At 40.9% G+C, this 20,192-nt stretch overlaps 2 protein-coding genes across 2 annotated transcripts; both read right to left on the bottom strand.

Annotated features, from left to right (window-relative positions):
- Positions 1 to 5,167: 5,167 nt before the first annotated feature.
- nkx3-1 (NK3 homeobox 1) lies at positions 5,168 to 6,406 on the bottom strand. The gene is made up of 2 exons (XM_034091972.1): positions 6,090 to 6,406; positions 5,168 to 5,802 (listed from the first exon to the last, which is right to left on the bottom strand). Exons 1-2 carry the CDS (start codon positions 6,274 to 6,276, stop codon positions 5,411 to 5,413), a joined length of 579 nt encoding a protein of 192 aa, XP_033947863.1. The 5' UTR covers positions 6,277 to 6,406; the 3' UTR covers positions 5,168 to 5,410.
- Positions 6,407 to 12,643: 6,237 nt separating this feature from the next.
- On the bottom strand, positions 12,644 to 14,357 carry nkx2.7 (NK2 transcription factor related 7). Its single transcript, XM_034090277.1, has 2 exons — positions 14,117 to 14,357; positions 12,644 to 13,188 (listed from the first exon to the last, which is right to left on the bottom strand). Exons 1-2 carry the CDS (start codon positions 14,352 to 14,354, stop codon positions 12,644 to 12,646), a joined length of 783 nt encoding a protein of 260 aa, XP_033946168.1. The 5' UTR covers positions 14,355 to 14,357.
- Between the last annotated feature and the right edge of the window lie 5,835 nt (positions 14,358 to 20,192).

Here is a 20,192-nt window from a genome sequence, read left to right as displayed (position 1 = left end):
TGAATACAAATGTTACAGTAAGACACATCAAGATACCAGCTCGATTGAAGTGGGGTAAATATCGACATAACGGAGAGAGATATTTTAAAACCAGATCTACATGCATAGCTTAAAACCAGTAAATTGGACGAATATATTTGTGTGAAATGTGTTCTTGAGCTCCAGTAGAGGGCGGTATGGTGTCATTTAAAGGTTGACACACAGCAGGCATCACCATCCTCACAAAGACAATGATAACCAGGTGTTAAGTTTAAATCCACTAAGTCATCATAAGCCCAGAATGGTTGGCTCTGAGTTTATTGTTGGCTCGCAACACCTGGCAATATAAAACCCACCTGTTTCTGCTTAAACCTAAAAGAAAAGAAGCACCGACAAGATGTTGCCCATTTCAAGCTAAATAAACAGCACTTACGTTGGTATGGTACGGCTTACTTCAAACAGTTGGACCTGCATGTTGTTGCTGTTTGTATCTTTATGGTTTATCGCACTGTAAGGCCCTTTGGAGAAAAGTAAGAATATGGAAAATCGAAATGATTTTTTTCAACATTAAGACCAAAAATGCTCCTCCTCGGGCAACTGTGGTTCCTGCGTTGTTTTTACTCTACTGTTTATATGAAGGTGAATACTGTATTTCAAACGTGTTTCCCACACGAGATACAGTATAGCAACAGAAAACAACACTGATCAGATTGTTTGGAGATGCAGACAGTGGAGAGCTTTATCCAGCGCAGCATGCCTCAGGACACGTACACTTGTGCTGTAAGGCTGATGTCCCTGATGTGTTTAGTTTTCGCCCTTGTCCACGAGCAGGTTGTTTATCTGAAGCGCACAATGAGCGGCCCCTCATCCCATGTCCTCTGTCCCTGTCATACTGTTCTCTAATCACTGTAATCTGAAGTAAACTGTCCCACTACTTGAAATCTTTATCCCACAGATAAGTACACTGGAAAAAGACGCTACTCTCTGTGTGTGTCTGCCTGTCTTCACCCGGTTTCTTTTTCCCCCACACACACACACACACACACACACACACACACACACACACACACACACACACACACACACACACACACTTTTTGCAATCAATGTTAACCATCGGATAAGCAGCAGTGTATCTTCTGATGGGAGAAGAAAGGCAGCTGCGCTACTGGTACCGAAACATGAGGGATCCAGTTACACTATACCCAAAGAAGTTTATTCCCATGTGAAAAAGATCAGGGCTGTTTTAAACCCTCCTTATCAACTCCAACAAATTTGTCCGACAGTCACGGCATATTTGAACGCTGACAAAGGCCGTCTTTGTGTTCGGGGTTTGGTTTTCGGCCTCATCTGTGATGAAAATCTTCTTGTTTTTCAAAGCATCATTGGCCACCTTGAAGAGAACGACGACCACACCGCAGCTCACAATCAGAGCCCTACATATAGACAAAGAAGTCTTGATAGCAAAGGCTTTAAAGGGAGCTATTTTCCTGTAGTGTGTTAAATAGATTTATGAGCATGTAGTTAATGGTCTGTAAAGGCTCAAATCCCTGTGTTCCCATCAGAGGGAGTTTCTCTCCAACACCCCCCCCCCCCCCCCATGTTTGAAACGTCTCCATTGGAATACTTTGTTTACTTCGGTAACATAGTGACAACACTCGGTAACACTTGTGCTTCTATTGGCTAGCACTCATACCTGATAGGCTAAGGGGCAGGACATCTCTAAGTGGTTGTCCAATCACAACAGAGCCAGCCAGCTAACCAATCAGAGCAGACTGGGCTCTGGTTTCAGTCAGAGGGTGAAAAGAGGTGCAGGCAGTATGAGAAAAATAAAAACGGTGTCTTTGATTGTACTTGCTTTATTTCCATATCCCAGTTAATCTTTACATGCACAATCTATGATCCAAGTATAGAGGAGATTTGGCAGTGAGTTGATACCTTCCTTTTCGCAGCTTTTAGTCATTTACTTTCCAAATCCAGTTGATCCAGGTGGTGCAGAAACAGATTGAGAGACATTCCCCGAGCCAGAGAGCTAAACAGACGGGAGGATGTTGTTTTTAAGTCTTCTGTGTCTGGGAATCAATGTACCGTGTCCCTTGAGACAGCGGAAGTGCAGGTATTACAATGGCAAGTGCCAAAATAATACTTCTCCTAACCTTCAGCTTCACCCTGCAACAAGCTCCTTTATCTGATGAGCGTGTTCGAGTATGGCTGAGACGCTGAGAGACGCTGTGAGATACTGTCAGACATTCAATGCCGTCAAAACAGATGCTATCTGCCCTCTTCATGTCTAATTACCTGTTTACTCCAAGGGCCTAGAATGAATGGTGCTGTTGATAAGAACTCACTTTAGTTTAAGGAAATTGTTAAGATTCTAGATTATTTTCTGATGTTTTTTTAGCGTTTACATTCTAAGATGTTGTTGGAGTTTATGGTAACATGTAAGCTCATGGCCATCTCTAGTTTGAAAGGTGAGGGGAATGATCAACACTTAACAATAGAGTAAGTTGGAGACAGCAATAAGAAAATAAGTTCATGATAATCTGTAGAAGTAAAACAAAGTGCCAATGAGGGCGACTACTTCACAAAGCCAAACAGGTTATTGGTCTGAGAGCTCTGAAGTCTCGCTTTACCATTTCCATCGGTCCTCTGCTCACACTTTGGGTGTGTTGCAACACACTTACCCTCCTTAAATATGTTAAACCCTAAATACTGCATGCCATCTTATCAGCTCTGTACTGAGTCAGCTTGCCAACCTGCATGAAGTTATGATCTGACGGTATTCAGCTTTTGTAGAAATATTTCTCGAGAACTCCAGAGAGCTCTTTAGGAACATGTGTTCATGTGTTAGTTAACAGACGCACACTTTGAATTCAGTTTTAAAGGGGACTTCCTTACAAGATACTGTGTTTTTTTTATCTGTAGCGTTTGTTTGAATTGTTTTATATTGTATTGTATGTTTTTGGAAATGTGCACGGTGCACAATATGACTTTGGCCACTTCATGTACTGTAACGGCCCGTCCACACTACAGCTTCAAAAAAAGCTTGGAGCTGGGTGTGTCTGAAGCTCGACCAACAACCAATCACATGAATCTCCCGCCCCGGACACACAAGCAGCGGTTTGATTGGCTAGAGCTTGTACTGGCATATGATTTGATTGGCTGATGCTTCCACCGAAAGCTTCAGAAGCTTCAAAAGTTGAACATTGCTCAACTGCAGACGCGTTGGAAACCGTTTTTGAAGCTGTCGAAGCTGTAGTGTGGACGGGCCGTAAGAGAGATTGTATCTCATGCGATGCTTAAATCGTAAATATGTCCATCTTTAGAAAGGATCCGGTAGAGTCTGGGGCTCGTGATGACGGTCTTTGTTCAGGACGACTACAGTTAAAGATAAGAAAGTGCATCTGCCTGTGATACCTGGGGCAGGGCCGCTCGAGGACATTCTGGCACTCTAAGCTAACGGCTAAATTGCCATGGGAGCAGATAATGGAGATGGTCCACAGCCACAATTAGACAGCCAATGATTGCAGTAGATGACATACCTTGGACCACATGTGTCAAACTCAAGGCCCGGGGGCCAAATTAGGCCCATGGTGGATTTAATTTTGGCCCGCAGGATAATGTTTTATTACTATTAGATCTGGCCCGCTGGTATATTGAGGGTTTCCTCAGCTCAGAGCCTGAGCCCAAACATTGATGACCTTTCACCCAGTATGAGATGCCAAGTATCTGCTTGAGCTAGCATCACAGGGCAGCACGCTGAGTTTAATGGATGTTTCCTTCTGCACTTTGTTTCTTGTGACAACAGGGAGTGTTTGGTTTGTTCTTTGTGGGGAATTGTTTTTTTGAAGCTGTTGTTGGCCTGTGGGAAAATGTAATCATAAGAAATGAATCTGCAGATAGAGCCATAAGAAATGAATGCAAATGATTATTTAATGTTGTTTTTAAAGGCAATAATTTAAGCTTTGTTAGTTCCAGGTTTAATATGTGCAGTAAGTTCATTTCAATAAGTTCTGCAATAAACATTGAACCAGTCCGGCCCTCGACTAGCACCCATTTTTTTTATTTTGGCCCACTGTGTATTTCAGTTTGACACCCCTGGCTTAGACCCTAGATCTGGCTATTCTAATATTTAAAACACTTTTTACATCTTATGTTACACTTTTCTGTAAAAAATATTGATGAAGTTTAGTTTCTATCTATTGTTGTTTTGGAATGTGATAACATATGCCTGCTGTTTGTGTGGTTTTACCAGCACCACATTTGAAGTGGCAGATTATAATTAAATGCTAGGAAATAAATGTTTTCATCAAGTTTGACAATGGAATATATTGAAATAATTGTCGCAATGACTTAAAGAACATTCTGTAGAAATACACATATATTTAATAAAGGTTTTTTCATGAATCGTCTCTTACCCTCCGTCCGTCCCAAAGTGGCAATAATGTTAACAAACAGGTTTTGTTACAATAATCACATTCTTGACATCTCACTTAACATCTTCTGATACAACTTTGAGAAAACACAGTCTGTATTTAAGTAAGACTTTAATCAATACCAAAACTTTGAGCTGAATGTGTCATCAACTCAAATGCATTTGTTACTCCAGCACACTACTGCTGATTTGAATGCATCTTGATACTGTATGTTACATTTTACATTTACATTTTGAATATCTTTGTATATCTTCTTCTATCTGTTCATTTTGTTTTTTCTTGTTATCTACAGTTTCTCTATCAACTTATATGTTTAGGGTTTTTAGAGGATCGCAACACAGATATAGTTTATCTTCATATAATCAGGACAGAGGCTCTTAAAAGGAATCAGGTTTCATTTTGTGGCTCTATTTTGCAATACAATCCATATCTCTGTCTTGTTTCTATAAGACTCTTGACTCTTACCGTTTATACCGAAAGAAGCTGCTCCACTACTATATAACTATAACTACAAGTCGTTTTTACATACCTATTTAGTTCTATTTATGTGTAAAACTATATTTTATATTATCATTATTTAACAATTGGAGTAAAACGGAGCTTCAGGATTGACTGAAAATATGACGGATAAGCTAAAGTTCAACTTGTACTTGTCTATAACTGAGGTACTGTAAGTTCAAATAATATGTTGTTTGTATTTCTTAACACTCACACTTTCAAGTTAAATAAAATGTATCCACATGTATTTAATGATGAATTAACAAACCATTTGCAACTGACAGTAACGACATGTCGATCGCCTCAAGATGGTGTTTAAAACATACAAAATGACAGAATGTGTGTAGGAACAAAATCATTGTAAATGTAACACATGGGTTAAAATCATGCCAAAATAACCACGATCTCATTGTGATCGTGAACATATCGCCTAAATATCAGGGAATCTAAACATAGGTTCATGACTTTAAATCATAGCTTCATGAATCCCCTCCCTTTCACCATAGCGTGGACCCCCAGGGGCCGCTGTAGTCCCACAGGTAGGGTCTGTACTGATAGGCTTTGCAGAAAGAGGTGATGAGAGAAGTTCGGACCAGCTGGTCTCTCAGGCCCAGTCCCTCTGCTTTCTCCCTGCAGAACTCTGATGTTTGCTGCTTTCGTTTCGTCTTGTACCTCCGGTTCTGAAACCAGATTTTGACCTGGGTCTCTGTGAGTCTTAAGGTGCCGGCCAGGTGGGCCCTCTCTGGGGCCGACAGGTATTTCTGCTGGTTGAACTTCTTCTCCAGTTCAAGCACTTGGAGGTGTGTGAAGGCAGCTCTGGAGCGCTTCTGTTTGCTCGTGGAGGAGGGACTGGACTCTGAGGTGCCGGGACAGGATGTGTCCAGACAGTCTGGAGAGGAAAGATGTGATTAAGTCATTAAGGGGGGAAACTACATGTCTGCATGTCAGGCTGTAAAGTGATGGTTCACAGAGACTCTCAGGACCAGCTATATGCAAACCCCTGGACATAAAAAGACTCAAGAAACATGTTCTCCTTAAATCCATACATGTATACAACATTTCCACAAATGATCATTATAGCATATATGTACCATCTTTTAAAACAATATTCGTCAAATGAAAGTAAAATACCTCTATTCATTACATTACTGCTATGGAAAGTCTGCAGGAGCTCACCTGTCTGTTCTCCAAACTCCTGATCGCTGAGTTGCTCTGAAAACTGTTCAGCTCCTTCTCTCCACTGAGAACATCTGTCCATCTTCTGTGAACAGTGCTTGCTGTTTAATCTGGTCCTGTCCTTTAAGGAGAGGATGTCCTCTATGAGGAAGGAGGTCAAAGGTTTGCCCGCGTCCGACATTTCCATCCAGTAATCCACAAATCAGAGTGTTGAGCGGTGTGTCTCCTCACACTCTCACACCGGCTGCATTTATACAAGCAGGGCGTGTTTACTCTGCCGCCCGGCAAGAGAAGGAGGCGGGACAAGAGGAGCCAAATACTGCTCTGAGAAACTTTCATTTTCCTCTTCGGACTTGATGGGAATTCCTAAGATTATACAATGATGTCCTATCCAAAGAAAATAGTTGTCATGGATATCGCTTCAACAATTTTCTGATGCAATAAAACCAAAATGCTTACAATTGTTAATAAGGGCACACGTGATGTGCTTTTAATCTAAACAATATGCACATTTTGGAGAACATGTTTTTATGTTCGTGTCCAGACAGTAATATTATTGGAGTAAATGGTGGATAATGTCTCTCTCAAATTACGTTTCATACAATAGTTAAATGGATTTATGTCTCGTCGTTATCTGCTCTAAACTGTTGTCTGTATTTGGTGTGTGTGTGTGTGTGTGTGTGTGTGTGTGTGTGTGTGTGTGTGTGTGTGTGTGTGTGTGTGTGTGTGTGTGTTTGTGTGGGCGTGCGTGTGTGGCCTAGCATTACTATACTTGTGGGGACCTAAATCTGTTTACATAGTCACGTGTGGGGACTCGCCTCCCTTATGGGGACAAACTGGAGGTCCCCATGAGGGGGATCATTAATTTTAGGGTGAAGACTTGGTTAGGGTACGGGTTAGGGTAAAGTATGTGTTGGTTAAGGTTAAGGTTAGGATAAGTCTCCAGGAAATGCATGTAAGTCAATGTAATGTCCCCTGAAGTGATGTATCCATGGTATGTGTGTGTGAGAGTGTGTGAGAGTAAAGGGGGGGTCAGAGTGGGTGGTCGTACCGACTGCAGCACTAATGACTTGGACACATTGAGGCCGGCTCCTGAAACAGACACACTCATCGCTCTGTGGTTGTTTATTTGTTGTTCTCTGGGGCTCATCCTGACTTTCTGCAGGGCACAGAGGCGTTTCCTGGCAGTGTCCGTGCTCCTCGGGGAGTTCATGCTTCGTTTGGAAATGCATGAATGTAGGTATGATAAACATGATCCTCCCTGTGCCCTCTGCCCTGCTGACTCCTCCAGCTTCCTTGGCACCAAGTCTCCATGTGACTGCTTCAATAGGATGGATGTGTGTAACCGGTGTCGTTAAGCGGTCTCCGCGTTGTGTTCTGTGTTGTTCATGGAGGACCCGAGCCAGCATACAGTTTTATTACCGACAATCTGACAAAAGATGTAACAACCAGTCTTATATTAGCTTTCCCTCACAGTGACTCCTCTCACGTGGAACATTTACAAAAAGGGAAGAGGACACGTGAGGGACACAATATATATAATCTCCTCAGCACAGCGAGCACACTTCAGAGGTTCCACCCAGGTATTGAACATTCAATAAAAACGATGAACACAGAATTACTTAATATAAAACACAGACTTTGTATTTACAACTGTTACAAGTGCACCAATTCAACCTTCTGAAATCACAGTATTCTCATGTTAAGTGCTTTCTGTGTGTGAGATAGAAATATATGTATTTAAAGCTGCACTGACTCATATTTTCCTGTTGTGGATCATTACTTTAAAAAGCCGTCTGTTTAAGATCTACTGATGTTCCTCTTAAGCGTTATCTGCTGTCTTGTCAACACAGCATTAAGATCCTTCGTACGATACCTTTCACCTTGAATTCTTTGTCTGTGACCGTCTGTCTGCAAAACTATGTTGAGCACAAGAGGCTTTTATCCCTCTGTCTGGGTGCAGTTTTTATTCAGATGTATTTAAAACCATTGTGGATTTCCTCACACACACACACAGCACAGAAAAGGTTTAAAGCTTCCACATGATATCAACTCTGTGATTCCACTGAAGGGTTAGACGTTTTTCTCTCCTGTTTGTCACCTTAATATCACTTCAAAGCTTCATCAGCCACAAAGACATCATCCTCTGCCCTTATTCTGAGACAACCCACATGATTGCTCGCAGTTGAAAACGAAGACATGTCCCTCCTATTTATTGTCCCCTGAGCACTCCTTGCACAGATACTCGGCTGCATATTTGAGCACTCAGTAGCACCTCTGACCTTTTAGCCCGGGGAAGGCATTTGTCTTCCGCAGTGTAAACTATGTCGATGTTTTTCTTTGAGACACCGAAAGTTGTTGTGTCATCAATCTTCCGTTGTGTTGCCGCTGCTTCTTTGTCTGAGAGGACAAGAAGCCAGACGTTGTTGTAACTGTCGATTTGTCACAGTTTTATCAGTGTAGTACAGTACCTGCACCTGTCCTATTGCACAATGTCTTCATGCCATGTATTGTCTGGCGTTACAAAGATGTCATCGGATTGTACGGGGTATTCAGAGCAGAGGTAAGCATGTTAACAGACTTAAGTTCAAGCAACTGAATAGATCTGGTACTAATGACTTTATCTACCAACGTTACGTTATGCCAATCATTCTGTGCACTGACTTCAATCTATGTGTATTTATTTATACATATTTCACTGTTGATATGTATATATTTTTTTCTATTAATCATTTTTTATTAATTAATGTGCAATGCTTTGCTTACATCCTGCTCTGGATCAAACCATCTAATCTAATTGAATGGCCATAATTCATGACTTGAGTCACCGAAGCCGTCCGGGAGTGACTCAATGATGTGTTTTAATTCAATGTAGCCGCTAAAGGAGCAAACTTTATTGAACTTTTTTACTGCCAGGTGTTAGATAATACATCTTAATTCATTAGTTGATTTCATTTTTCATCAATGAACATAGAAATAAATACAATTTAAAGCTGTCAGATAAATGTAATGGAGTAAAACATCCAACTTGTGCTTCCAAATGTTAGTGGAGTAGAAGAATAAAGTAACATGAGATATTAATACTTAAGTAAACTACCTCAACAAATACTTAAGTTCAGTAATTCAGTAAATGTACTTGGATAATTTCCACCACTAAAATTAACCTGTTGTCACGTGAAGGTGAGGAAAGAGTCTTCCACAAGAGGGAGCTTTAAAGCCTAACATCACAGAGGGACGCAGCCAGCAGCCACTTCAAACCACAGGGACAAACACACAATGAGAGAATTCACCAGAGGATTAGTGTGAACAGAGTCTGATTATACTCTGTCAATAGTTATCTTTCATCCTCGTGTAGCTCATAACTTTAGTGGTCATGATGTTTTGGACAGAGGACCTGATCCTGAGTCTGTGAATCATCTCCATCATAAACACCAGATTATCAGACAGTGAAGGCCACCACACAACCAGAGGCATATCTGACTTCCTAAAGCTGACGTAATGCCACTAGAGTAAACTATAATGGATGTTTCACTGATGGCCAGATTTACGTCTTTATTCAAACTGACCCTCATCATCTCAGTGTGATCTAACATCTGAATTTATCCTGCTTTCATTCATACATAATCTCTGTCTCTGTCTCTATCTCTCTCACACACACACACACACACACACACACACACACACACACACACACACACACACACACACACACACACACACACACACACACACACACACACACACACACACACACACACACACACACACACACACACACACACACACACACACACACACACACACACACACACACACACACACACACACACACACACACACAGAGGGGGGGGGGATGTTGATCTCTCAGCTATCAGATGCCCGCTGTGTGCATATCATTAAAGGTGTGTATAAAATCACACACCTGAACATTAACTACCTTATTCTCTACATTTCTCCTTTAGAGTTGGCAATGATCCAGGAAATATGTGAAAGTATTTTTTTACGACATTGCCTATTTCCATGACTCTCCTCTCCATGCAGGTTGCAACAGAAACTTTGCACATTTCTCTTCAATGCTACCTCTCTTAAATCAGCGGCACAGCTCTGCCACTTTAAAGTGGACCTATCATGCTATATTTGAATAATATATTGTAGGGCCATACCTATATAAAACATGTCTGTGAAGTTTTTTTTTCAAAATACCAAACAGATCATGCATTTTAGCCATGCCACATTTCGCTCTATTTGCTCTATTCCAGCCCTGTCTTCACAAGGGCTGATTCTGTGGCAAATGAGCCGCAGCTGACCACGCCCCCCTGCAAAGGAGGGGGGCGAGGCACGAGTGTCATGTTACCATGCTGTTACCATGCTGTTACCATGTTGTTACCATGCGGTTACCATGCGGTTACCATGCTGTTACCATGATGTTACCATGCTGTTACCATGCCACGCAACCTCTCATTCCCCCTGATAGGTGGAGAGTTGCCCATATAGGCGGAGCACCCCGTTTCTGACGTCAGAACAATTTCAAATCTGTATCAGTCTGTATCAGATCCGTTGCAGCCCCGTTTTTAGAGATTTGGGTATGGAGGAAAAGAGAGAGGATTGTGTTTTCTGACACTTGGTGAGTTCCCCGATACACCGGGGACACATATTCATGTATAAAAGACGTACACAAGTGCATTTTGCATGATAGGTCCCCTTTAAAGTATACGGCATATATTTCATTCTTAGAATATACAGTCATATTCTTATTGTACTTACTTTTTTGTATATTTATATAGCTTGTAAATTCTTGTTTACTATTGTTCTTATACGTTTTAAGATAGTTTTATAGTTAGACATTGGTTCATTTTCTACTCAATGACTCTTATTATTCACCGTTGTACACCAGAGCAAATTCCATATGTACTCCTACTTTGCAATAAACCTGATTGTGATTTTGGTTCTAAAATGATTAAAGTTCCTAATTGTAATTACTTCCTTGATTTGATTCTGTTCAGAAATGTTTTGCATTTCTGTGTTTTTGTGACAGAATGTGTTTGATTGAATGTTTCTATAGTTCATGAATAAGAGCATGGGTTGTGAAGAACACCCATCATTATCACACACACACACACACACACACACACACACACACACACACACACACACACACACACACACACACACACACACACACACACACACACACACACACACACACACACACACACACACACACACACACACACACACACACACACACACACACACACACACACACACACACACACACACACACACACACACACACACACACACACTATCTGATGGGTTGAAGTGTCTGGTCTCCTCTCTGTCTGCAGCTTCCTCTTATCTGAGTGGAGAAGCTCCTTCAGCTGCTCTCTGCTGATTCTCCTCCTCAGGCCCTTTAGGTCAGAATCCATTAAGGGTGAAACACCAACACACACTCTTATAGTCAATTCAATTATTATATCATTTGGCACATATATAATTATATAATATATACAAATGTCAGGTATGTGTAGCACAAGTCCACCAGGCAAGGTTGATGGACTTGGTAAAAATCCATATATCCATGATTAGAAAAACAAAACAAAAAATGTGCTTTTGGTGTGATGTTTAATTTAAATCCCTTAAAATTACATAGTGGATTTACCTTTTTTTTTGTACAGGTGCCAAATAATACACTATAGTTTGCAGGACTAAGTTAAACAGTATGAATTAAAAATAAAACTAAGAACTACTTCTTTGCACTGCGAGTGGATTCCTCCCTATCTGCGGCTCATGGGTGAGTGACAGGTCGGGCTGGAACTGTTTCCCGTGTGATTGAAAGTTTGAAGAAGTTAAAGAGCCACTGTGTCTGCGGGTTTGTTTACCAAGCAAAGCTCCGGGACAGGACAAGCTCCCCAGCCTTATCAGCGGATTTGTGAATGGGACAATAATGAGGTCAGTTTGATAGAGCAGCCCTGCAGGTCAGATGTCACTTCATCCATTAGCTGTGTGATGGCTCTCTTTGATAACAACACAGGACAGCTCAGCAACCGGCCATTAAAGGGCTTCTAATCAGGTATGTTCACTTCAATTGGAAATTAAGAGGATTGCACATTTTAACTGAATTAAGGTATTATTTAGTTAAAGTATACACATTAATGACGTTTCAAATACGTTTTAATGTTGTTTTTTGTCAAAGTTGGACAGTAGGCTATCACCTTCGAAAAATGCAGGCTTATGTTCCATGAAGCGCCAGTAGAATAGATAAATAAATAAAAACACGAATTAAATATTATAACTAAAAATAATCTAATAGCAAAACGAAGTTGTGGATTAGTTTAGAAAATAACACGAATTGTATAACCAATATTGTATAACTTTTTATAATCGTAGGAAAATATTAAAGGATATCATATTTTCGATGACAGTAAATATCCACCCATTATTTATTATTATAAGGCTTTTTTAACAACAGAACAATTCCTAAAGATACATAAACAATATATACAAATTCTCCATTGAATTATGCCATAATACACGCCATTTCCCTGCTTTGATCACCAGCCTCTTACACTCTGTAATGAAGCCTGGAAGTGTCCGTGGTTGAAGCCCCCCTCACCTGGTATATCCACCATCTGATTATTATTATTATTATTACACATCTGTGCGGCTGAGGGTGACACGCTGTGATAGCCGCAGCCGTACACACTGCCGCTGTTTCCGTATCCAAACACGGGGTTATAATGTCCCAGAGTCACGTTATACGGTGCAGAGCTGCAGATCTTCCCGTCCCGCACCAGCACCGGCACCGACACCCTCCTTCCTGCAGAGGGGAACCCCAGCTCCAGAGACAGGTCCTGCCTTTGCCTCTTGCACTTGTACCTCCTGTTCTGGAACCATATCTTCACCTGTGTGGAGGTGAGCTTCAGGGCCAGGCTCAGGTGCTCTCTCTCCGGGGCGGACAGGTACCTCTGCTGCCGGAAGCGCCTCTCCAGCTCGGACACCTGGGACTGGGAGAAGAGGACCCGGGGCTTCCTGCGGGGCCGGGATCCGTTCTTCAGGGTGTTCTCACTGTCAGGTGAACTGTCAAGACCGCTTATGTCTGCATATGAGAAAATAAAACAGTCAAATAGGCTAAAGAAAAAACAAACACCTAAATGCTAAATATCTTTAAAATGTTGCTTCCAAAAAATTACACGTTATCTCATCATCAAATATAAATATTGAAAGACTTAATAGGTTTCCAATTTTATTATTTTTAAATTGAACATATGTTGATGGAGCAAGATGTTTTTTTTGTTCAAGTCCATGTTTTTTTTTGCACAATAACAAACTATTGCAAGAGACGACCCTGTACACATCATCGTCATGATACCTGCAGTATATTTTACAGTATATAATAATGTTTATTCTTTCCACATTTTAACCAAAAAAACATTTACTTGTGCCACAGCAAAGTCAAAAACAACACATGGCATTAAGTAAACGTTAGTAAATAAGTGAATTCGATTATTTGAACGTGTCAAAGACGACATCTTATGGTTAAACTAAGTTTAAAACAATAAATATTACATATTTATTTATCACACTGTTCATGAGTTAATTAAGAACCTGTGAAAATTATAAAAAACAACACTTCTGTGCCCATTTTCTATTAAAACGGTTCATCCATGATTAAATATAAAGCTTGTCATACATGATTATAATGAATAAAGGTAATAATAAAATCAATCATTGCCTGCTCTTAAATTTAGTTGATCACTTGATATTCTTGGCGAATATTGCAACTACGTAAATGTCTTTTTTAGGTAAATCTGTGTTTGTTAAAAGATACATTCTTCTCAGTAATTTTGTTTATACATTTAGAGGTTTTAAGAAAAGAAAAACGTGACAGGTAGTTCAATCCCTGCTATTACGCACTAAAGGCCGCGCACGCCCTCGGCCTGAACAACCCTGAATAGCCTGCCATCAGAGAGTAGATACTTTATATATATGTAAACACTGTTATATAACTTGTAGAGTAATCTCACCCTGCTCATGTATCTCCTCTTCTGCTGCTGAGTTGTGAATATGGAGCTTCTCCTGCATCCCGGAGACGCACTGCTCAGCCTGGCAGTCATAAAGGTCCCTGGGCCGGGACACGTGCTGACAATTCATCGGAACAACTTGATCAGTAATCAAAAAATCATTTTCGAAATCGTGGTGGTGCTCCAGCTTCAGAATATCCTTCACTGAGAAAGGCGTCGTGGTCGTTAAACTGAGATGCATCCCAACCAATGCCATTGTGTCAGGCTGAAGAACTGTCAGGTCGTTTTTACGCACGGTGCTCTATATCTGCTGGTGATGCTGCCGGAGGTATCTCTTCACTGACTGATGAGTGAGGGGCATGGGGAGATTTAAATCTTTCAAGGGTCCGGCTAAAGAGGAAGGTAGAGATAGATCTGTCACCTCTCCAAAACACTGGACAACACCCACCCTGCGCACAGTTCCTTTTCTTCTCACCTTACAGGAACACCTCACATTATTACATTTCATTTATCTGACCCTGTTATTTCAAGCAATTTATGGTACATTCAAGCATGAAGGAACACATTCAAAAAAGGAAAAATCCTGCAAACTATTTTTTTTAAATAACCCAGACTTTGTGAAAAGGTGAAACAAATTGATAATTCTGAAGTAAATTGACGAGTTTTATATTGCATCTGTCTTTTTCCAATACTTTTGGAGTTTTACAACTAGTTTAAAATGTTGTTTAACAGTTAAAGTGTCGTAGGGAAGGTGTTGCTCTTTAACATTTTAAAATGGGAATATTAATCAACATGTAACCCTTTTCATGGATTTGAAACACTTTGACAGGAATGGTTGTGCTTAAATGTGTTGAAAAAGACGTTTCTAGATTATTAGAAACAACTGTCTCATAATCAACCTGTTTTAAAAAAGAAAGGGGGCGGGGGGGAGGGCGGATTATTCAGTACTAAAGCACTGTGAATAATTTGAAAGAAAAAACCGTACACTTTTGAGGATTGGATTTGAGACATTTACAGAACATTTGGTGCGTAAATGTGTTGAAACAAAAGTGTTGCCTCATTAGAAACAAGTGAAACTGTCCCAGAATAATAAACCTGTTTAAAAAGAAAGGAGGGGGGTTCATTTATTCAGTGTGCACCCAAACCACGCTTCTGGTCAGCCAAGTAAAGCCACTTAATCGGCACACAGGTCCTCGGGGGTTGAGTGATCTTAGGTGATGTCGAACAGCTTTGCCATCAACATTGTTTCCCTGCCGCGTTATTAGTGTTCCCAGGCCACAACAAACAGTAACTTTACACCTGATGTTGTGGAAGTGGAGAGGCGGCGGCGCCAGCCTGCGATGCTTCACTGAGGCCGAGACGCGCGTCCCGAGCAGACAGGAACCAGGACAGACCGGCCTGTCCCACTGGGGCACGCTGGGAGATATATGCAGGGCACTTATAGGCCTGAGCGGGAGCCTTTTAAAGACTGATTGAAACTGTTGATGGGTTAGTTTGGAAAATCAGAGGAATAGCAGATGGCTTGGTAGGTGGTAACACTTAGTAGGGGTATACAACAAACTGCATTTGTGGAATGAAACAAAGATTTAGTAGTGTTGTACTCATAAGTGTCATTTATGGGACATGCGCCCAACACTTTATACAATGACAGATTTAGTCCCTATTGCTTTTTAAAAATGTATGATTTGTAAAAATAAATGTTCTGAAATTAAATGTCCATTAATTAAGAAATCTTAACCAACAAATGAAAAAAGCTGCAGGAAGGTTTATTTGCACAATAAAAAAAACATAACATTAATATAAATATAAAATAATTTAGCATTGTCATCAACTGAAAACAATCTCCCCCTATCCAACTCATTATACATTGAGCAAAAATAATTTCTTTACAAAGTTCCCCCCGATCTTACTATTTATACTTTGATCTTAAAATAAAGGCTGTGTCTGAAACAAAATCTACCCACTGCTGTATCTCAGACTGTTTAAACTGCACCTGTGATTTAAGCCACACCAGTCAATCCTGCGTTGTGCTGTATTAATCCCATCACTGCCACTAGAGGTCACTGTTACGGAGGTTAAACTCCCAAGGCCTTTATCATTGTATGAGGAAGCTGTTGCAACTCGCGTTTGTTTAACAATTGTTTCCCACCACGTATTAGGGTTAGATATTTGTTTGCACAGACAATTCATGGCGAATCTGTAGAAGAATGACAGAAGCAAGTGTTGCGTTTAAAAACCTTTTATTGGATGGTTTCATGTCTGCAGGTAAGCTTAAAGGTCACCTGTCATGCTATTTTGAGGCAATAGCATTCAGATATATAAAAAAATATAAAAAACATGTCTATGAAGTGTTTTGGTCCAAAAACCAAACAGATCACCCATTCTAGCCATGCCTCATACCCCTCTATTTCACTTCCTGTTACAAAAGTGCTGATTCTGGATATAAACAGGTCTCTCTTGAGAATGAGAGCCTGTGTCTCAATGAGACTGTATAAATAAAGGCAAAAAAAATGTCGGCTCATGCGGGACCTGGCAGATACTGTCTAAAATGCTGCGCTGATGAAACGCAAGGATTATTAGATCAAGGATTATTAGATCAAGGATTATCTCTGAAACAGTTTGGAGCTCATGCTTTCTCTCTTGCCGGTTACACCACAAGGTGAGTTCCTTTTTATTTCCTGCTTCTTCACACACATGCTCTCTCAGGTTAGCTCTGAGTGTTAGCGATGCTAATGTAAACACCGACCATATTACGTCCAAACCAGTCGGGCATTGTTTCTGATAGCAACGTTTCTGATAGTGCTGTGGGTCCGCCGACGATATTACGTCATATTGGCCGCAAATCTGGATCAGCTCCATTGTACCCCCGTTTTTAGAGATTTGGGTACGGAGGAAAAGAGAGAGGCTTTTATTTTGTGACGCTGCGTGATTTCCCTGACACACCGGGGACACATATTCATGTATAAAAGACATCAAAAAGTGCATTTTGCATGATAGGTCCCCTTTAACTAAGGTTTACTCTCGATGCCAGGTGGTTGGTTGGCCCGTCGACTGTAACAAACTATTCTAACTTGTTTAGCGCAACACAAGTGTCTTAAATAAGTCCAGTTTGTTAGCTGTATAATGAGGTACAGATATATTAACCAGCCTCTAGTACTAAAAACGTACCTGTGCTCCCCAATTCACAAGGGTCCGCTGTCAAATCCCTCCCGGGGAAACAAACACCTTATCATTGTTCTGGGAGGGTTACATTGAGTAGGATGGAGCAGGGGTGGTACATGTATGTGTACCATGACAGGAATGTCATCCTCAGCTAAACCTATTGTGACGAACAATGAATTTTGTTTTGCTAACGAACTAAACACGTTCCTTACCCATTTTGAGTCACTGGATAATTCTGCAAAGTGCACTGAAATGCTCGAAACCATAATACCTGGTTCCTCTGACAAAATTACAATCAGTGTCGAAGAGGTCAGAAAAACATTTCAGTACACCAACACCAAGAAAGCGGCTGGGCCAGATGGGTGCAGCGGTTTTCTGCTGAACAACTTTGCTACTGAGCTGGCTCCAGTGTCGCAACCCATCTTTCAGGCTTCTATTGACACGCCATCCCTCTGTCATGGACAACTTCACACATCAAACCGCTGTCCAAAATTCCATGCCCAAAAGAACATAAGGACTACAGACCAATAGCCCTCACATCAGTGATTATGAAAGCACTAGAAAGAATTCTGCTCCGATTTCTTATCAGTACAACACAAGACAAACTGGATCCATACCAATTTGCCTATAAACAAGGGTGCGGTACGGAAGATGCTGTGGCCACTCTGGTTCACATCATCACTAAACATTTAGATAAACCTAACACCTATGCAAGAGCCCTCTTCCTAGACTTCTCATCAGCATTCAAGCAGACATCTTGGTGTCAAAAATGGCCAAAATGGAAGTAAATCCATACCTGATTTACTGGTATGCTGCTTTCCTCACCAGTAGAGAGCAACTTGTGAAGGTTAACAAAACCCTGTCATCTGCCATCACAACCAATGTAGGCGCCCCCCCCCAGGGCTGCGTGAGTTCAGCTGTGCTCTTTACTCTCTACACGATGATTGTCGTACCAACACACCAAATCAAGTCATCATCAAGTACTCTGATGATACTGCAATAATATCTCTGCTCAGTAACACAGACGACCCTGAGCTGCACCAATCAGGTGGTCGAGTGGACTGATAGCAATGCTCTCGAGATCAACACCAGGACAACTGAGGAAATCCTTTTTGGCTCACCACCTGACTCCCATAGAGTCCCCATTGTCATCCATGCAGATGAGATCAAGCAGGGAGTTTCATACAAATACCTGGGTGTAATGATTGACCGTCTGCTGTCATGGAAGGACCATATTGAATATCTGAGCAAAAGGACAAAACAAAGAATTGATTTTCTCCGCCGTCTTAGGTCTTTTGGCGCGAGCAGAGAAATTCTTCTGTTGTTCTTTCCATCTGTGATCATGTCCATTCTCCAGTACTGCAATACTACCTGGTACAAGTGTTTGACAGCAGCTTTAAAATCAAAACTGTCCACCTGTTAAAAATCTGCTCAAAGATTGTTGGTCAGAGACTCTATGACTCAGCCTCGTGAGGCTGTCCAACAACATCATCTCTGACCCAAACCATGTTCTGAACAGTGACGATGAGCTGCTAGCATCTGATCGGAGATACAGGGTCCCACGATTCAATAAGGGCAGACTGAAGCATCCTTTGTGCATCAGTCACTCCTCTCAGTAGGTGAGCTGAAGGCTCTTTGAGCAGCTTTTCTCTCACTGATTGTGCTGCTATGTTAAATGTTTGTTGTTTGTGTTTCATGTATTTGTGTCTGGATATTTGCCTGTTGGTGTTGGACATGGAGCTGCTGTGACGCAAGTCAAGTTTCTGACTTGATCTGACTAATAAAGTAATATCGTGTTGTATGTATGTAAGATATATGTTTATTCCATTTTTTGTATATTTCTTCCATATATTTACTATACATAAGTTAATTAATGTAATTTTATTATCTTTAAGTTATCTTTTTTTATGGTTTCACTTGAGGTCTGTCTAAAGCACCACTGTTGTTGGTTGCACCTAAGGGTGAAGGCTATATATAGCTGCTCTTTGTGACATCGCTGTGTTGTAGTATTGACATGACATTAGGCGCATATGATGCCATGGGATTCCTGTAGGGCCAACATTTTGGATTTGCTATATCTGCTGGCCTAATTTGGGTTGGACCCCTCCAGGTTAGTCTATAAACCCTTTTTTCCTAATAACAAAACATTGACTATAAAATGGTGTTTTAAAAAAAAAATACATGAACAGAAATAGGAACACATGTAGTTCCTTGGTAGTCTGATGGTTACAGAGCATGCCACCACTTCTAACTACATCAACGCCCCTGGTTTTGTGAACAAACTCAAATTATTAAGAGGCATTTTGATTTGTTGGATTCCTTGACCTTTATCTCTCAGTAAGATGAACGTTTATTACGAATGATGGTTTTTAAAAGACCTTAAAACTTAATGCAATGCTTAGGTTCTTAACAGCGATATTCTGCGATACAAAGTACACCTCGGCTTCTACTGTCTTACCGAGAAACCTGAACTTCAAAAGTTTAGGGGGGGAAACGCTCCCACACACGCACTCAGAAGTCAGATGTGAATTGTTTGACACCTTGGGGATTAGGGTGTCCAGTTTGATGGGTAAATGACTTAATCACTGCAGCAGCTTTTTCTGGAGGCTCGGAGCAATGCTTTCTCTCACTTTTTGTGACTCCTGTTTCTAAAAATCAAAGCCTTTCCTATTGATTCAACCATGTGTCCCCTCACTGTAACATAAGAAGCTCGCTAAGTACAGTTTACCACAAAATACCCCTAATTCATCATACGGGAAAATGGGAGGCTGATAGCGGCTGAAAGACGAGATAGAGTTTTCTTAAACTGAGTGAAACTGATCCCTGTCTTCCTAGAGCCAATATGTAACTAAAGACACTCGTCAACATTTTATTTGACATTGACATTTCAGTTTAAGAGTAGACTCATACACCAGTA

This window comes from Pseudochaenichthys georgianus, chromosome 9 (assembly GCF_902827115.2).
Source record: "Pseudochaenichthys georgianus chromosome 9, fPseGeo1.2, whole genome shotgun sequence".
Taxonomy (NCBI): Eukaryota; Metazoa; Chordata; class Actinopteri; order Perciformes; family Channichthyidae; genus Pseudochaenichthys; species Pseudochaenichthys georgianus.
The sequence above is the reverse complement of the archived record's forward strand: the minus strand, read 5'-3'. Positions and strand labels throughout refer to the sequence as shown.

What these genes read in the sequence shown, in the direction of transcription:
- nkx3-1 (XM_034091972.1), bottom strand. Translation starts at nt 6,276, where the DNA reads ATGGAAATGTCGGACGCGGGCAAACCTTTGACCTCCTTCCTCATAGAG. An exon ending in GGAGTTTGGAGAACAGACAG is followed by an intron (nt 5,803 to 6,089) that starts GTGAGCTCCTGC and finishes TTTCCTCTCCAG; the next exon opens with ACTGTCTGGACACATCCTGT.
- nkx2.7 (XM_034090277.1), bottom strand. Translation starts at nt 14,354, where the DNA reads ATGCATCTCAGTTTAACGACCACGACGCCTTTCTCAGTGAAGGATATT. An exon ending in AGAGGAGATACATGAGCAGG is followed by an intron (nt 13,189 to 14,116) that starts GTGAGATTACTC and finishes TCTCATATGCAG; the next exon opens with ACATAAGCGGTCTTGACAGT.